The sequence below is a fragment of the Mandrillus leucophaeus genome, unplaced genomic scaffold (genome assembly GCF_000951045.1).
Source record: "Mandrillus leucophaeus isolate KB7577 unplaced genomic scaffold, Mleu.le_1.0 Scaffold920, whole genome shotgun sequence".
NCBI lineage: Eukaryota > Metazoa > Chordata > Mammalia > Primates > Cercopithecidae > Mandrillus > Mandrillus leucophaeus.
The window spans coordinates 1,110,396-1,130,130 of NW_012110031.1; the positions used below are offsets into that span (position 1 = coordinate 1,110,396).

Here is a 19,735-nt window from a genome sequence, read left to right on the forward strand (position 1 = left end):
TTCTTTCAAGAAGTGTCTGTTCATATCCTTTGCCCACTTTTTGATGGGGTTGTTTTTTTCTTGTAAATTTGTTTAAGTTCTTTGTAGATTCTGGACATTAGCCCTTTGTCAGATGGATAGATTGCAAAAATTTTCTCCCATTCTGTAGGTTGCCTATTCACTCTGATGATAATTTATTTTGCTGTGCAGAAGCTCTTTAGTTTAATTAGATCCCATTTCTCAATTTTGGCTTTTGTTGCCATGGCTTTTGATGTTTTATACATGAAGTTCTTTGCCCATGCCTATGTCCTGAATGTCCTAGGTTTTCTTCTAGGGTTTTTATGGTTTTAGGTCTTATGTTTAAGTCTTTAATTCATCTTGAGTTAATTTTTGTATAAGGTGTAAGGAAGGAGTCCAGTTTCAGTTTTTTGCATATGGCTAGCCAGTTTTCCCAACACCATTTATTAAATAGGGAATCCTTTCCCCATTGCTTGTTTGTGCCAGGTTTGTCAAAGATCAGATTATTGTAGATGTGTGGTGTTATTTCTGAGGCCTCTGTTCTGTTCCATTGGTCTATATATCTGTTTTGATACCAGTACCATGCTTTTTTGGTTACTGTAGCCTTGTAGTATAGTTTGAAGTCAGGTAGCGTGATGCCTCCAGCATTGTTCTTTTTGCTTAGAATTGTCTTGGCTATACGGGCTCTTTTTTGGTTCCATATGAAATTTAAAGTAGTTTTTTTTTGAATTCTGTGAGGAAAGTCAATGGTAGCTTGATGGGGATAGCATTGAACCTATAAATTACTTTGGGCTATATAGCCATTTTCATGATATTGATTCTTACTATCCATGAGCATGGAATGTTTTTCCATTTGCTTTTGTCCTCTCTTATTTCCTTGAGCAGTGGTTTGTAGTTCTCCTTGAAAAGGTCCTTCACATCCCTTGTAAGTTGGATTCCTAGCTATTTCACTCTCTTAGTAGCAGTTGTGCATGGGAGTTCACTCATGATTTGGTTCTCTGTTTGTCCGTTATTGGTATACAGGAATGCTTGTGATTTTTGCACATTGATTTTGTCTCCTGAGACTTTGCTGAAGTTGCTTATTAGCATAAGGAAATTTGGGGCTGAGATGGTGGGGTTTTCTAAATATACAATCATGTCATCTGCAAACAGAGACAATTTGCTTTCCTCTTTTCCTGTTTGAATAGACTTTATTTCTTTCTCTTGCCTGATTGCCCTAGCCTGAACTTCCAATACTATGTTGAATAGGAGTGGTGAGAGAGGGCATCCTTGTCTTGTGCTGGTTTTCAAGGGGAATGCTTCCAGTTTTTGCCCATTCAGTATAATATTACCTGTGGGTTTGTCATAAATAGCTCTTTTTATTTTGAGATATTTTCATTAATACCTAGTTTATTAAGAGTTTTTAGCATGAAGGGGTGTTGAATTTTATCGAAGGCCTTCTCTGCATCTATTGAGATAATCATGTGGTTTTTGTCATTGGTTCTGTTTATGTGATGGATCACGTTGATTGATTTGCGTATGTTGAACCAGCCTTGCATCTCAGATATGAAGCTGACTTGATCGTGGTGGATAAGCTTTGTGATGTGCTGCTGGATTTGGTTTGCCAGTATTTTACTGGGGATTTTTACATCAATGTTCATCACGGATATTGGCCTGAAATTTTCTTTTTCTGTTGTGTCTCTGCCATGTTTTGGTATCAGGGTGATGCTGGCCTCATAAAATGAGTTAGGGAGGAGTCCCTCTTCTTCTATTGTTTGGAATAATTTTAGAAGGAATGGTAGCTCTTCTTTGTACCTCTGGTAGAATTCGGCTGTGAATCCTTCTGGTCCTGGACTCTTTTTGGTTGGTAGGCTATTCGTTACTTCCTCAATTTCAGAACTTGTTATTGGTCTATTCAGGGATTCAACTTCTTCCTGGTTTAGACTTGGGAGAGTGCATGTGTCCAGGAATTTATCCATTTCTTCTAGATTTTCTAGTTTATTTGCATAGAGGTGTTTATAGTATTCGGTTTAGTCTTGGGAGGGTGTATGGTCCAGGAATTTATCCATTTCTTCTAGATTTTCTAGTTTATTTGCATAGAGGTGTTTATAGTATTCTCTGATGGTAGTCTGTATTTCTGTGGGATCAGCAGTGATACCCCGTTTATTATTTTTGATTGTGTCTATTTGATTCTCCTCTCTTTGTCTCTCTTTATTAGTCTTGCTAGCAGTCTATTTATTTTGATGATCTTTTCAAAAAAAAAAAAAACCCAGCTCCTGGATTCATTGATTTTTTGAAGAGATTTTCGTGTCTCTATCTCCTTCAGTTCTGCTCTGATCTTAGTTATTCCTTGTCTTCTGCTAGCTTTTGAATTTGTTTGATCCTGCTTCTCTAGCTCTTTTAATTGTGATGTTAGGGTGTCAATTTTAGATCTTTCCTGCTTTCTCTTGTGGGCATTTAGTGCTATAAATTTCCCTCTACACACTGCTTTAAATGTGTCCCAGAGATTCTGGTATGTTGTGTCTTTGTTCTCACTGGTTTCAAAGAACATCTTTATTTCTGCCTTCATTTCATTATTTACCCAGTAGTCATTCAGGAGCAGAGTGTTCAGTTTCCACGTAGATGCGTGGTTTTGAGGGAGTTTCTTAATCCTGAGTTCTAATTTGATTGCACTGTGGTCTGAGAGACTGTTTATTATGATTTCCATTCTTTTGCGTTTGCTGAGGAGTGTTTTACTTCCAATTATGTGGTTAATTTTAGAGTAAGTGCAATGAGGTGCTGAGAAGAATGTATATTCTGTTGATTTGGGTTGGAGCTTGGTCCTGTGCTGAGTTCAAGTCCTGAATATCCTTGTTAATTTTCTGTCTCATTGATCTGTCTAATATTGACAATGGGGTGTTAAAGTCTCCCACTATTGTTGTGTGTGAGCCTAAGTCTCTTCGTAGGTCTCTAAGACTTGCTTTATGAATCTGGGTGCTCCTGTATTGGGTGCACATGTATATTTAGGACAGTTAGCTCTTATTGTTGCATTGATCCCTTTACCATTATGTAATGCCCTTCCTGGTCTCTTTTGATCTTTGTTGGTTTAAAGTCTGTTTTATCAGAGGTTAAAATTGTAACTTCTGCCTTTTTTTTCTTTCCATTTGCTTGGTGGATATTCCTCCATCCCTTTATTTTGAGCCTATGTGTGTCTTTGCACGTGAGATGAGTCTCCTGAATACAGCACACAGATGGGTCTTGACTCTTCATCAAATTTGCCAGTCTGTGTGCTTTAATTGGGGCATTTAGCCCATTTACATTTAAGGCTAATATGGTTATGTGTGAATTTGATCCTGTCATTATGATGCTAGCTGGTTATTTTGCCCATTATGCAAAATGCAGTTTCCTACTTATTGATGCAGTTTCTCATAGTGTTGATAGTCTTTACAATTTGGTATGTTTTTGCAGTGGCTGGTACCAGCTGTTCCTTTCCATGTTTAGGGCTTCCTTCAGGAGCTCTTGTAAGGCAGGCCTGGTGGTGACAAAATCTCTCAGCATTTGCTTGTCTGTAAAGAATTTTATTTCTCCTTCACTTACGAATTTTAGTTTGACTGGATATGAAATTCTGGGTTGAAAATTCTTTTAAGAATGCTGAATATTGCCCCCCACTCTCTTCTGGCTTGTAGGGTTTCTGCAGAAAGATCCACTGTTAGTCCGATGGGCTTCTCTTTGAGGGTAACCTGACCTTTCTCTCTGGCTGCCCTTAACATTTTTTCCATCATTTCAACCTTGGTGAATCTGATGATTATGTGTCTTGGGGTTGCTCTTCTCAAGGAATATCTTTGTGGTGTTCTCTGTATTTCCTGAATTTGAATGTTGGCTTATCTTGCTAGGTTGGAGAAGTTTTCCTGGATAATATCCTGAAGAGTGTTTTCCAGCTTGGTTCCATTCTCCCCATCACTTTCAGGTACACCAATCAAACGTAGGTTTGGTCTTTGCACATAGCCCCATATTTCTTGGAGGCTTTGTTCATTCCTTTTCATTCTTTTTCCTCTAATCTTGTGTTCTCATTTTACTTCATTAAGTTGATCTTCAATCTCTGATATCCTTTCTTCCATTTGATCGATTCAGCTATTCATACTTGTGTATGCTTCATGAAGTTCTCATGCTGTGTTTTTCAGCTCCATCAAGTCATTTATGTTCTTCTCTAAACTGGTTTTTCTAGTTAGCAATTCATCTATCCTTTTTTCAAGGTTCTTATCTTCCTTGCATTGGGCTAGAACATGTTTCTTTAGCTCAGAGGAGTTTGTTATTATCCACCTTCTGAAGCCTGCTTCTGTCAATTGGTCAAACTCATTCTCTGTCCAGTTTTGTTCCCTTGCTTGCAAGGAGTTATATCATTTGGAAGAGAAGAGGCATTCTGGTTTTTGGAATTTTCAGCCTTTTTGCACTCGTTTACCTCCCCATCTTCGTGGATTTATCTATCTTTGGTCTCTGATGCTGGTGACCTTCAGATGTGGTCTCTGATTGGACTGCTATTCCTTTCTGTTTGTTAGATTTCCTTCTAACAGTCAGGCCCCTATGCTAGAGTTTGCTGGAGGTCCACTCCAGACCCTGTTTGGCTGGGTATCACTAGCAGAGGCTGCAGAACAGCAAAGACTGCCGCCTGTTCTTTCCTCTGGAAGCTTCATCCCAGAGGGGCACTTGCCTGATGACAGCCAGAGCTCTCCTGTATGAGGTGCCTGTCAGCCCCTACTGGGAGGTGTCTCTCAGTCAGGAATACACGGGGGTTAGGGACCCACTTGAGGAGGCAGTCTGACACTTAGCAGAGCTTGAACGCTGTGCTGGGAGGACTGCTGGTCTCTTCAGAGCCATCAGGCAGGAAAGTTTAAGTCTGCTGAAGCTGTGCCCACAGCTGCCCTTTTCCCTGGGTGCTCTGTCCCAGGGAGATGGGGGTTTTATCTATAAGTCCCTGATTGGGGCTGCTGCCTTTTTTTCAGAGATGCCCTGCCCAGAGAGAAGAAATCTAGAGAGGCAGTCTGGCCACAGTGGCCTTGCTGAGCTGCTATGAGCTCCACCCAGTTTGAACTTCCCGGTGGCTTTGTTTACACTGTGAAGGTAAAACCTCCTACTCAAGCCTCAGCAATGGCTGACGCCCCTCCCCACACCAAGCTCGAGTGTCCTAGGTTGATCTCAGACTGCTGCTGTGCTGGCAGTGAGAATTTCAAGCCAGTGGATCTTTTTTTTTGAGACTTGTTTTGCTCTTGTTACCCAGGCTCAGTGCAACGGTGCAATCTCAGCTCACTGCAACCTCCTTCTCCTGGGTTCAAGCGATTCTCCTGCCTCAGCCTCCTGAGTAACTGGGATTACAGGCACCTGTCACCACACCCAGCTAATTTTTGTATTTTTAGTAGAGACAGGGTTTCACCATGTTGGCCAGGCTGATCTCAAACTCTTGACATCAGGTGATCCACTTGCCTCGGCCTCCCTAAGTGCTGGGATTACAGGCATGAGCCACCACATCTGGCCACCAGTGGATCTTAGTTTGCTGGGCTCCATGGGGATGGGACCTGCTGAGCCAGACCACTTGGCTCCCTGGCTTCAGCCCCCTTTCCAGGGTAGTGAATGATTCTATCTCACTCATGTTCCAGGCACCACTGGAGTACAGGAAAAAAAACAAAAAAAAAACAAAAAAAAACACACAACTCCTGCAGCTAGTTCGGTGTTTGCCCAAACAGCTGCCCTGTTTTGTGCTTGAAACCCAGGGCCCTGGTGGTGTAGGCACCGAAGGGAATCTCCTGGTCTGCAGGTTGCAAGGACCGTGGGAAAAGCACAGTATCTGGGCCAGAGTGCACAGTTCCTCAGGCTCAGTCCCTCATGACTTCCCTCGGGTAAGGAAGAAAATTCCTCCATCCCTTGTGCTTCCCGGGTGAGGCAATGCCTCACCTTGCTTTGACTCACCCTCCATGGGCTGCACCCACTGTCCAACTAGTCCCAGTGAGATGAACCTGTACCTCAGTTGGAAATGCAGAAATCATCCACCTACTGCATTGATATCGCTGGGAGCTGCAGACCAGAGCTGTTCCTATCTGGCCATCTTGCCAGCCTTAACTATATCCTAATTTTTTTAAAATCAATTTTGGTCTGGCTTCTTAAAAAAATACGTAATTCCTGCATTCTTCCTCAAAGCATGCTGAACATAATTTAAAGTTTTCTCAATGACTCAGGATTATCACTGTATTATCCAGTTATGATCTCAGAGGTGTGTTATCCCTAAACTACTGTGCTTCAAATTCTTGTGTCTGCTTTTTGTAATTGTTTCCTCTCTCACTGTTGACTGTCAAATAACAACAATAACAAAACAGGAACATTAATGGTGCTCCAAGCACTGTGCTAAGGATTTTTTGTGTATTCGCTCATTTAATTCTCACAAGGTACGTCCTTTTATTATTCCAATTTTGCAGTTTAGGAAACCAGCTCAGGCAGTCAAGAGCTTTGACCAAGGCCATTCGTAGTAAGTGACAGGGCTGCCACTTGAACCCAATAAGTCTGACCCCAAAGCCCAGGCTTATAATCACCACACATCATCTCTGTGACCCTGCCTATAGGAGTCTCTCTCTCTACTTCTAATTTGCTTCTTTAAATCTGTCACAGGATAAGAAACAAGATAGCCAGATTATAGAACTCTGTGTAAAGTAAGAATAAATAGGAGATGGGATGGGAGGTGCCACGAACAGAGAGGGAGCTGGGGAGAGGGTGTCCTCCATGAAAATGTTAACTTTTGAACATTTACATATAAAGGCACCTCTAGTGAGAAGAGAAACTAAAAGACAAAATTGGGTGTGCATGGACCCCAGAAGAGGATGCTGGGGCGTCTGACAGTCCAGGCACCAGGCTTTCTTTCAGGAAAGAAGCTAATGGACAGAGCAGGAGCTTTGGCCAGTTTCCTTCCATTTCATTTAGAAGCAACAACTACTTTCTAGGGAGCAGCACCTAGTGTCATTCCAGGGTCTACAGACCAGGGAACCGAAGACTCCACCCCTGCCTGAAGAGGGGATAGCTTTGTGGTTGAAGTGTGGGGTCTAGATTCAAAAGATGTGGGCTCTAGTTCTTGCTCTGTCATTTACTCACTATGTGTCTTTGTGAAAGTAAATTCAACTTCTCTGAGCCTTCATTTCCTAATCTGCAAAATCAGAATACTAAGAATATCCACTTAATAAGCTTGATATGAGAATTAAGGAATGAATCCAACCTACACAGGCCAGTACTTAGTCCACAGTAAGTATTCAATGGCAGGAGTTGCTATTGCTCCCTGTCTCAGCAGCAGGAACTCAGAGAAATCGCTTACATTTACTCGGGATGGACTGTAACCAGACACCATCCTAAGCCTTTTACCTGTGGATTCCCTCATTCCTCACAACACCCCATAAAGTGGACAGCTGTTAGCATCTCCACTTTATAGATGAGGACGGGGCCAAGGCCCAGAGAGGTTTCCTAATTTGCCCAAGACCACAGGGCATGCCAGTGAGTGGCAGAACACAGAGGTCCAAGAAATTGCAGCCACTCTGATGTAGTGTCTGTGGTGGCAATGAGGAGGCAGGATGTCTTCCTCTGCCGGACATCCACTGCCCACCAACAACTAAGTTTCACACTGGATCTAGTCCTCAAGAAGCTTCTAGTCAAATGGGGCAGACAGATACAAACTAAGACAGCATAGCCTAGGCAAGGACAGAACAAAGTTTTTGGAGAGAAGTTTGCAGGGGAATTTCTGGAAACCACAGAGCACCATTCGGACTTAGAGTAAGAAAGCTTTCACTTCGCCCTGAGTCTGGGCATTGAAAAGAGCACGGTCTCTTCAGCAGATGTCAGGCCCAGTGTCACTCTGTAGTGGAAACTGGTCCTAGAAACTTACTGTTCCTGGAAATAAAAAATGCCAGGATTCCTTTCCCTCTCATTGTTAAGGGTCTGAAATGCTCAATTCGTAACACACAGAAGGCCCTGCAGACCATTCAGTGGATGAAGTCAGCCCTTCTGTTCCACCCATGGAGTGTGAATGAGAGTCTCTACAGTCATACTCTTCTTGACCCTCCAGGGATGAGCACACTGCTGGGGCCGGGGCCACCCCACCCTCTCCAACACAAGGCTGGCACTCAGAGGTTGACCAATGGCACCAATGACTCCTGCCTTTATGGGCTCACCATCCTTTCAAGGAAGGAAAGCACTGGTCTTATGAGTGGTGAAGCTCTGTTCTTGCCTTTACACCAGTAGTCAGCTTTTTACTTCTTTCCAAACGAGTTAAGGAAATGCTGAGCTTCTACATAACCAAGACAGGAAAAGACTTGCCTTTAAAACTGAGGCAGTATCTACTGTGATCACGGACTAGGTCCGAGAGGGTTCAAAGGTCTACCATGTCAACTATTGATGTTTGCAGGGTGGAAGACCAGGCGGAAACTTAGATAGAGCCCGGGGTGAGATAAACTGTGAAAGGATGAGGGCTTCTCATTACACTTAGACTCCAATCCAAACTTCTTATCAGGGAGCACAAGGCCAGTCTGATCTGGGCCCCACAAGTCCTCCAACCCTGGCCGCAGCACTTCTTCCTTTAACAGACCTCTAACCACATGAGCCTCCTCGAAGAAACTGGGAGGCCTTTGCCCTAGCTGACTCTTCTACCTGGAAGCCCACATAGCTAGCTCCTTTATACCCTGAAGCATCTGCTAAGATGTCACCTCCTTGGAGAGACCTTCCCTGACTTTCCAGTCTAAAAAAGGATTTTCTCTGTCTCTTTCCCCACCTCTCTCTCCCCCAACCCCTTTTCCTCCTTATTCATCCCTTTCATAGCACTTGCACTGCTCCTGGGCCTGTATGCCCTCAGATCCATTCCTTATCCTCTCCTGTGTTTCCCAAGGGTGCCAGCAGGATTCTGGCTAGGTTTGGCCCATGGCAGCCACTGGGAGAACCTCGAACGTGCAGGAAAGGTCAGGCTAGGTATTGCCTGCCTCCATCTCTGCCTTGAGAGGCATCTCTGCAGCTGCCATCTCTTCCCCTTGGCTCCAGTTTCCACTGGAAAGGCCACCACAGTTCTACCTTCCCCAGTGCGATCCCACCTTGCCACCAGCAACACTACTGCTTTCCTTGTCACTCCTGTCCGGGGTAGTAGCTGCTCCTTACTGTGTCTAATCTCTGAGCTGCCTCTCTCTCCCCTGTTTGGTTTCTCAGCTCTTTATCACCTGTGTAACCAATTCCCTGCATTAAAATTCTAATACTTCATTGGTTTCTGATCTTCCGATTGGACCTTGACTGATACAGCACTTATCATAACTTGTAATTTTTAAGTTAATTTGTCCAGTTACTTAATTATTGTCTAGACCCAGGGACTTTATCTATCTTGTTCATTATAACATCTCCAGTCCCAGCACAGCACCTGGCAAATAGTAAGCTGCATTCATTAGTAATGCAAAATGCTTGTCAAGTGATGAGAAGAAGTACAATTGCTGTCTCCTAAGAAATCCTCAAATTTCCAAAAAGGAAAGAGAAATGCCATTTGGAAATGGTGTGTATTTTTACACATCAGCAGCAAAGTGGGTTTTGATCTTTTCAGTGTAACAGAGGCACCGAGACATCCCTCAATAAATAAGAGGTGAGTTAAGTGGTCTTGGTTAAGAAACCAACACAGCTCCAGGGACATACCAGTCTCCATGAGGTGCCTCATATCAGGACACACACCCACAGCCTGCCTGGTTCTGCATGACTCTATGTACACGAAAACCAAGCCTTGGGAACAAACCTTTTTGCGGTCTCCACAGACTTCTGCTCCGCCAGCTCCTTCTGCAGCTCCCTCTCCTTGGCTTCCTTTTGCCCGATGGGGCAGTCCTCTGGGACAGTGAACAGGGACAGTGCATCTTTGCTGTCCTCTTCTCGGAGCACTTTAGCAAACACCTTCTCCGCCAGGAGCCGGACTTGCTCATCCACTTCAGAGATGTTCAGCTTGGGAAACTGCCGCGGCATCTCGGCTAGCAAAGAAAGAACAAGCATTAACTTAATGAATAGCGGGATGCCCTGAGTCAACAGCACCGGGGAGGAGAAGGCACTGAAGTTAGGGCCAGGCCCACCTGGTACTTGGGGTCAACTGTCTACTTAGGAATTCCCCAGACCAAACCCAGCATGCCAGTTTCAAAATTAGCTCAATAAGTAACTGGATGTGAAGCATGTAGGGCCACTTACGCGTCAGGAGACAGCAAGTGTTCAAAATTCAAAGAACGAACTGTTCAACTAGGTGGGCTTCCATTTTCCCAAACTCAGGGAACCTGCAGCACCTGGCAGCCCTGCCCTCTGACTTTGTTTCCGTTTGAGAAGGGACAAGAGAGCGTTCAGCTCTCCCTCCTCCAGACTATGAGGATACTGTTATAGCTGCAACAATAATCAAACCTCACTCCCCAACTTCACAGAGGGGAAGTCCAAAGGCTTTAATAGCTAAGGTCCTACAAGATTACAGCAGAGCCCTGGGAAATCCAAAGCTGCATTCTTCATTACATAAAACAAGGCCTTTTGCTGAAGAGAAAGAATCTGCTGTTGCAGTTTCAAACCCTCTGGAACCCCCTAACGAGACACAGCAAATAAAGGTTTTAGGACAGGAACACTCTTTACCCAGCTGAAAACTCACTCTCTCAAAGGAGCTTTCTCTATCTACCTCCTCGTATACTGATTCCTTACTAACAGTCACTGGCCTTAATCACCTGCTTGGTTGGTTGGGTTTCATTCTTGCTTGCTTGCTTTCTTCATTTCCTTATTTCTTTTCTTGTTTGCAATTACTTATATAGCAGTTAATATGTACGCTCTGGCCAGGCACAGTGGCTCACGCCTGTAATCCCAGCATTTTGGGAGACCGAGGCGGGCAGATCACCTGAGGTCAGGAGTTTGAGACCATCCTGGCCAACATGGTGAAACCCTGTCTCTACTAAAAATACAAAAAAAATTAGCTGGGCGTGGTGGTGGGCACCTGTAATACCAGCTGTTTGGGAGGTTGAGGCAAGAGAATCGCTTGAACCCGGGAGGTGGTGGTTGCAATGAGCCAAGATTGAGCCACTTCACTCCAGCCTGGGTAACAGAGTGGGACTCTGTGTCAAAAAGAAAAAAAAAAAAAAAGTACACTCTGGGGCCAGGTGTGGTGGCTCACGCCTGTAATCCCAGCACTTTGGGAGGTCAAGGCGAGAGGACTTCTTGAGCCTAGAAGTTTGAGACCAGCCTGGAAAACATGGCAAAACCTCATCTCTAAAAAAAATTTTAAAAATTAGCCAAGTATGGTGATGCATGCCTGTAATCCCAGCTGCTAGGGAGGCTGAGGCAGGAGGGTCTCTTGAGCCAGGGAGGTTGAGGCTGCAGTGAGTTATGATCGTACTACTGCACTCCAGCCTGGGAGACAGGGTGAGACTTCATCTCAATTTTAAAAATAATATATATATGTGTGTGTATACTCTGCAAAGAACTTCATACTTAATAACTCAGTTAATCTTATTATTCCCACTTGACAGATGAGAAAATGAAGGCATAGAGAGCTAACACACCCAGGGTCACACTTTTAATAAGTTAGCAGAGGTTTGTGCTGTTCTCAGCCTTTCTTCCTCATCCCTTTCCTCTCCGATCCTCAGCTCAGGGATCTGAAGCCAGGCACCTGGTTCCCACCTCTGTGCCCTCACCCACCATGCTGTGCTGCTTCTCTTTGTCCATGTACATGTCCAGGCAGGGGCTCCTCACAGTCCCTAGCATAACACTCGTGGAATGGATTAATACTGCACACTTTTCGACAAGCCACCCTCGCTGGAAGCAGCTCTGGAAGAGGAGTTTCCCATCTACCTATGACCACAGTTTCTTTAAGGTTGATTTAAAGAGAGAAGTGGTTTTGTGGACCAGACAGACAAGGATGAAGGTGAGACAGATCTCCGCTGCCGTCTGGCAGGGAGAAGTGCAACTACAGGGGAGAGGAACATACTAGGCCATCTTGGGGCATTCTCCGGCCTCACAATGTTCTCATCTGTGAGATAAAGGGATTGAGCTAAGTGGTCTCTAAGGCCCTCTCAGCTCTAAGTGGCATAATTCTAGGTACCAGAGAGATTTCCGGTGCCTGAGGAGGGCTTGCTGCTCTGAGTCTGAGTGGCTTGTGGGACTAAGTCATGACACAGACAGGAAGGAGGAAAGCAGGCTAGTAACAGGCAATCAGAGCGAGGTCTGTGGCTCCCTTAACTCTGAGACCCAAGGACCTGCCACTCCCTGATGAGAGGAGTGGGAGGGAGCTGGTGGGGAAGAACCTCTCAGCACACAACTGTCTGGGGAGCAGACACCAAGACAGTGAGGCCTGGCCTCTGCAAAGAGGAAGAGGAACAGAGCTGACTGTGGAGATTTTCATGTCTTGATAGCAGAGAGTGGGGAAGCTGGAGGCCATCAAAGGAGGTGACAGGGGAGAGAAAGTCTGTAACAGCACAAAGAACCAGACCCAGGAGGCTCCATCAGGCTGAAATGAAGCTGGATCCTCACCTCCCCCTCTTATGCCAAGGCCACAAGTCAAGAGCATTGTCCCAAAACCTCACATTGCATCTCAGAAGAAGACATCCAACAGGCCCAGGCAAAAGGCCGCAAATGCCATAAAGCACCACACGATTTGACTAAGCAACTCCACTTCTAGAAATTTCTTTTAAAAAAAGAATCCTAGGAATGAAAAAGCACAAGGATATTTACCTGCATTCTTTACATAAATAGCTTTAAAATGCCCAAATTAGAGCATACTCACTTGAAAAAGATGTTAAGTAATGAGAATTATAATTATGAGGATGGTGCAATCACATAAAAAAACATAAAAATACGGTAAATGAAAAAATTAATACATAGAACTGTACCCATACTTTATTTATAGTGATAGGAAAATGCATCCCTTTATGGGCAAGACCTGCAAGAGATTCACGCACTCAAAATGACCAGGTGGCAGGGCTGCCTGTGTGCGAGAGGATATTTTATTTTCACGATGAGTGCTATTATAATGCCATTTTTAACAAACACAAAGAGAATAGAAAGAAAATGAGTAGACTTAAGACTCTATGAAATGAGAGAAAAATAGGAAAGCAAATCAAACTTCTTTTTCTGGCAGGTTTTGGCAATTAGGGCTCCCTCCTTAATTGCCAAAGGGAGGGAGGGCGCATCACCATACCTGGTTAATTTTTTTTTTTTTTTTTTTAGAGATGAGGTTTTGCCATGTTGTCCAGGCAATTTGGGAGGCCAAGGAGGAAGGATCACCTGAGGCCAGGAGTTTGAGATCAGCCTAACCCACACTATTGAGAGACCAGGCCAAAGAGAGTTTAACCATTGAGACCTATCTCTGCGTTAGCTCCTACCCTGGACAGAAGCCGTCCGCCACCACCAGCACCTTCCTACCTCCTCCATACCCTCAGACACACACAGGCCTGACTCAGACACCCCCAATCAGGCTCCCTTGGCAATGGGTATTTGGAGGGGGAAGCAAGTCCTTGATGTCTGAGGGCTCTTATGCCAGATCTTGCCATGTTTGTTCACGACGCATTTATCTATTATTTATTTATTTAGAGACAGGGTCTCTGTTGCCCAGACTGGAGTGCAGTGGCATAATCCCAGCTTACTGCAGCCTGGACCTCATGGGCTCAGGTGATTCTCCTGCCTCAGCCTCCTGAGTAGCTGGGACCACAGGCACACACCACCCCGCCCGGCTAATTTTTGTATTTTTAGTAGAGATGGGGTTTTACCATGTTGGCCAGACTGGTCTTGAACTTCTGGTCTCAAGTGATCTGCCCGCCTTGGCCTCCCAAAGGTCTAGGATTATAGGTGGGAGCCATCACATTGGCGCACAAAGCATTTCTAGCTTGCTCCAATCAACTAAATATACTTTTCAGGACACAGCTTTCTATAAAAGATCTTCCTTTCTCTTTAGCTTAAATCAACCTTTCCCAAACTGGATGCCATAAGAAATTGATACCTGTTGCTGGTAAAACAGGTCCTGTAGTCAGTTATTGGGAGATGCTGCATTCCACAGCCCCTCAACTCACATTCACAAGGCTCATTAAAAATCAAGGATCAGAGAGTAGTATTACCATACAGAATGCTTTTTGTTTTACGGAACCCTTTTTGTTTTACAGAACCCATAAAAGTCTTCTGCAGAACTACGACCAGTGTCTTAAATAGTTGGTAGATAATTCATTCCAAGGCCGGGCACAGTGGCTCATGCCTATAATCCAAGCAATTTGGGAGGCCGAAGAGGATCGCTTGAGGCCAGGAGTTCGAGATCAGCCTGGGCAACATGTTGGAACCTCGTCTCTACAAAAAGTAGAAAAGAAAAAAATAGCCAGGTGTGGTGGTACGCACCTGTAGTCTCAGCTATTTGGAAGGCTGAGTTGGGAGGATTGCTCGAGCCCTGGAGGTGGAGGCTGCAGTGAACCATGATGGCACCGCTGTACTCCAGCCTGGGTGACAGAGCAACACCTTTTCTCAAAAAAGCAAAACAAAGCAAAAAACAACAGCAACAACAACAGAAGAATTAATTCCATATCTTAGCATGGACCAAGTAATCCCCTTGGGGTGCTGCAGGCCTTAGCAGCTGCCCGCATATCTGCTGCCTTCTGGATGTCTTTGGCAGACAGGTACCACCTGCCAACCTGTCCCTCCAGAGTATCTCTCCTCTCAGACCCTCCAGACACCTGCCAGGCCAGGCATGACAAGGAAAGCCCACTCTGCAGATGCCAAGCAGAGCTTCAGCTCCAGCTGCCTGTTCGCACCTGGCTTCCAACCATTTGTCAGCTAAAGCCAGCAGGCTTGGGAGGCTCAGCTGTGAATTTACCAGCATCAGTCAGCCAGTGATACAGCTTATCTCACTGTTACATGCAACACGTTCCGATGAACTTGAAGAAGAGTCCCAAAGTTAGAAAGTTCTAAAACACTGCCAGTTTCAACAAACAGTAACTTTTCATGGTGCCACACTCCCTCCAGAAAGGAAACCCAGTGCCACTGAAATTCCCTCCTCATACAAAGGAAGCTGGTTGCTACTCTTGCCAGACTCCCCTCGCAGAAGCCCCGACACAGACCTGAGCCTGGCTCCATGACTGGTCCTGAAGATGCCACTCAAGCGATGCACCCGGGCCAGGTGCTGCCTGCCGCCCAGGAGGCTCAGCTGAGTCAGTGCTTGCGTGCGTGCAGCTGGCTAGGTCCTGTCTGCCGGCTGGAGTGGGAGGTCTCTGTTTTGCATATCTGTGAGCAGCAGTGAGCCAGAGCAGGAAAAGCCTGGGCTGGAAATTCTTTCGTGAAAATGGAATATGAGTGGAAAATTTCCAAGACCCCTGAAGTCCCTCAGGTAATGCCAGTTATCTAAGGCAAAATGGCTGTAGTATCCCAAATGTAGTGTTCTGGCCCTCTTCACAGCCCTCATAAGAAGAAACTAAAGCGGCGGCTTCCTCATTACAACAGTAAACTCAGCGTCCTGCCCAGCTGCAGGAGATAAGCCACAGCCTCCCTCTAACGCCCGGCCTCCTCCTGAAAGCTGAGTAGCAACGAGCGACATAATCACCTTTGCTGCTTCCGTTCTGAACGTGCTTCAGGCCTTGCCAGACAACTGGGTCCATTTTATCAAGGGGATTTGTCTCAGGTACAGCCCGCCTTGCCTCTTCTCAGAAAGCCGCCCCAAAAGCAACCCTCCCGAGGGCACCCCAGAACTGGCAGGGGGAGCTTCAATCCCAGTTGCTAATACAATTTTCTCCATCCCCTCCTCCTCTGGAAGGGAAAGACCATGAACTGCTTCTACCTTTCCCAGGAAAGCACTGCAGGGAGACTCAGGGAGCGGGAACTGCCTCAGCAGAGAGGCAGACAGCGGACAGGGGCAGGCTAGGATGAAAAGCTGACAGCCCCATCCCACTCCTTCCTTTCTTCCCAGAAAGAAGCCCACATCACAGGTGACTGCGAAGCCTGACAAGCTTTACCAGAACCCCCACCCCCATCCACACACACAGAAAAGGAGTACACCCCAACTGACCCACCGGAACCCACCCCAAACCCTGCCCTGCTTACAGCTGCTCACGGCTCCCACATGGGCCTCCAGCTCGGAGTGCTGGCTGGACTCTGCCACTCCTCCTAGAGAAGGTGGAGCCTGCCTCAAGTGACCCACAGGAGTAGTCCTCTAAAACCAAGCAGGGTTAATTAAAATGGCATCACAGGGTGCAAAGCTCTGATCTTCATCTGCCCTTTAGAAGAGTGAGAAGGCTCAGAACAGACACACAGCCTCCCAGTGACTTAGGCAAATCGCGTGGGTCTGGGAAATAACCATGAGCAAAATGGCTATTTCTGTGGTGCTGTTGAAATCCTGGGGAGAAGAGCCCAGGAAGGATGGGTCAGTTGTTTACCGGGAGGCTAGCTGTAACCCTGACTTAGGCCTGAGTCACCTCTGCATGTCCAATCGTGAGGCTGTGTCTTACTGAGCTCACATCATAATTCCTTGGTGCACAGAGCAGTATTACAGGGTTGACACATGATCCTCGGGCTGCTGCTGGGCTTTAGCTACCCAGAGATTATGACCCACCTGTCCTCACAGCTGTTTCATAAACAGTGCAATCAGCAGGCTACAAGCTACCTAGAGGGAAGGTAATGTTTATTCATTAAACAATTAAATGAACTTACAGTATGAGAAAAAAATTCAAGCCCTTAGTACTATTCTGCCAGAAGGAGGAGGGGCAGATGATTTTTTTCTGCTCGTGTTTTGGGGAAGGGGGAGGTAGAGTGGGGACTGCAATGGAAGGATTCCAGCCCAAGGATTTAAGTCCAACACGTTCAGGGAATTTTATTCTGCACCTTTAACCAGATCCCAACTAGCCTTAGTCTAAACAAGCATTTTTCAAAGTGCAGTCTGCAGAACATGAAAGGTCAGAAGACTTCGAAAATACTGCATCCCGTAGTCCCTTATGGGTATTCATGCACAATTTCTACTAGCAGATTCAACACCTGAGAATTTCTGCAGTAAAGAAAGCTGCTTAACTTTGTTTAACCCGATCCACTTATTTGACCATCCTAGAACTGCTATCATAGGAAAGAAACACCTATTAATATCTTGTGGCATGGGCTTTGGGAAACACCCTCCACCTTGAGTCTTCATTTTCCAACTTAGAGAAAGCTGCCTTCCTGGAGCCCAGTTTACAGGTATGAGACCCATTGCATCAGGTTCAGACAGAAACCAGCAGCAGCTCCACTACGATGACACAGGTTGTAACAATGGCCAAGGGTCCTGCTGAAGCCAAACGGAGGGAAGACTCTCCAGAACATGAGCAGTTTAGAAGAAAAATACAGTTCTGTCCCAGAAGAGCAAGCTCTTCTCAGGACCTCGCAATTCCACCTTGAGCGTAACTTGTTGCTGCTCCTTGCAGCCAAGATGTCTCTGTGGACTGAAGACCACTGATCCCAAGCTAAAGCCTTATTTCCATTTCGAACAAACATCAAGACAATTTATGATAACCAGACACAGGGCCTGCTTCTCCTGCCCAAGAGACTAGATTGCATCCCCTTTTATCACTTAAGCACCCCTTACAAACTCTAAAAGACAGAAGAGGATGGAATCAAATTGTGTCTCATCAAGAAAGATAATGACCGGGCATGGTGGCTCATGCCTGTAATCCCAGCACTTTGGGAGGCCGAGGCAAGGGGATCATGAGGTCAGGAGATTGAGACCATCCTGGCCAACATGGGGAAACCCCATCTCTACTAAAAACACAAAAATTAGCCCGGCGTGGCAGTGGGTGCCTATAATCCCAGCTACTTGGGAAGCTGAGGCAGGAGAATCGCTTGAACCCAGGCGGTGGAGGTTGCAGTGAGCTGAGATTGTGCCACTGCACTCCAGCCTGGGTGACAGAGTGAGACGCCATCTCAAACAAATAAACTCCAGCTAGACTCCCTGCATTTGAATCCTGTTCCACCACTTAGTTGCATGACCTTGGGCAAGTTAAATAACTTTTCTGTGGCTCAGTTTTATTCCCTATAAAGTGGGGATAATAATAAGCCAATCTCATAGGTTACCATGACAACAAGCATACGTAAAGTGTTTAGACTGGTACCTGGCATAGAGTATGTGTTTTATAAGCATTATCTGTCAACATCATTGTCATTATCATTATATCAGATACGAGAGAGTATAACTAGGAAAATGAACATGAAGTTTTATCTAGACACTGAATCCTTTTATTCAACCTTATTTATTGAGCACCACCATGTGCCTGGCACTCTCCATTTCTATAACCTGGGTGCAGGAAGAAGGAAAACATATTTAAATGTGAAGCCAGATCAGCAGAAGGAACATCCTTCTCTCCTATGAATGGTACTTCTCAGTGACTATACACAGCCAGGACTCCAGCATGAGCTCATCTTCCCATGCCCCAGTCAGTCCCTTACAAATCAAAAGCCCAAAGCAATTGTCTGTTGTCCTAGATATGCAACCAGCATACAGAAGAACTAAGAGATTATTATACCTGGTGGAAGAATCATGGAGGCCAATGGGCAGCTTTAGGGGAGAAAGGGTATCTCCCTGTTAACCTGAAGGCTACATATTATCTGCCCATGACATTTTCAACACCTGAGACAGATTTTGAGGTCATTTGAAGAGTGATCCAGTCAGTGTAGAGGCAAAAAACTAAAAAATAAAAAATAAAAAAAAGCCTTATCTCTCAAAGAGCTTCTCGACCTAGCTGAGAGCTAGGAGAACCTTAGAAGACTGAGGCTGAGCTAAGGATGGGGCTGAGAGGTGAAAGAGTCTCCCAGCCACCACCTATGCAAGAGTCATCATTCCTAGAGAGGGCAGTCCCATACCATCATCTTCAGAGCAAGCCAGGCCCCATGGAGCTGCAGCCAGGCCAGGTCAACTACCCCCAGACCTGCTGTCAACAGTCCCAGAGGTGTGAAGTGACAGAGGCTCTGTCTGCCTGGCTCAACGGCTCCACTAACACTCGGCCTTAATGCTGCACAGCCAAGGAAAGAATTTCTCCTTTGCAGGTTCCAGCTGCAGGCAGCTTTTCCATGACAATGGCCAAATGTTGGTCACCACATCCAGAGGAAAGCCAGCAAGGGCTCAAGACCATGCTAAAATCCCTCCTTGTTCTGCCTGCTTTGGCCCCGCTCCTTTTTTGATGTGTCGACATCAAGCTTTCAGCCACATACAGTTTGAGGAAATGATACTCTAGTTAGCAAGCCTCTCCTATTCCAAGGCCTCTCAAAACTCTCCCCAACGACCTCTGCCAGCCTAGACCAGCCATTAGCAGCTCTGCTGGCAAAGCAGCTACCAGAAGATCAAGGGCAGAAAGCAGACTGCCAGAGCCCAAGGCTGTACACCTCCCTTGCCAGGAGACAGCCAAAGAGGTAAGGATGAAGGCCTCAAATGACCTCATCACCCTATCATCCAGTCTATCCTCCGCCTCCAGGTAGAAGTCCACCTCAGCTGTCCACATCCAGCCAGCCCTCAAGCACCTAGAAACTTGTCCAGGCGCTTAAGGGGCGGCAAGTCCCAGGTCCCTTTATTTCTCTAAACCTTGCGATTCCATTCTAGGCCGCCAGGGAATCGGGATGCTGCCGGCTCACCTGAGGCTGCTGGGGCTCGGGCCACCGCAAAGGCAGGGGCAGGGACAGGGACAGGAATAGGGGACAGGGCAAAGGATGAGACCGGGATCGGCGCCACCGCCTCTGCGAGCAGGGAAGGCGGAAGCCGCGGTTCAGACCCCAGGGTGCTGCCGGTTCCCGCCTG

General features: G+C 46.0%; 1 protein-coding gene across 5 annotated transcripts in view; it reads right to left on the reverse strand.

Annotated features, from left to right (window-relative positions):
• AMPD3 (adenosine monophosphate deaminase 3) overlaps positions 1-19,735 on the reverse strand; it is a 56,477-nt gene that overhangs the window by 35,803 nt on the left and 939 nt on the right. Inside the window, exons 2-3 of one of the 5 annotated variants that reach the window (XM_011969928.1) lie at positions 16,030-16,138; positions 9,743-9,968 (exon numbers count right to left, since the gene is read on the reverse strand). In XM_011969928.1, coding sequence (XP_011825318.1) covers positions 9,743-9,963 — 221 coding nt within the window. In that variant the 5' untranslated portion in view covers positions 9,964-9,968; positions 16,030-16,138. Of the gene's footprint in view, positions 1-9,742; positions 10,359-15,053; positions 15,431-16,029; positions 16,139-19,735 lie in introns of those variants that run through there. The other 4 variants (XM_011969927.1, XM_011969929.1, XM_011969930.1 and 1 more) reach the window with 4 other exon arrangements.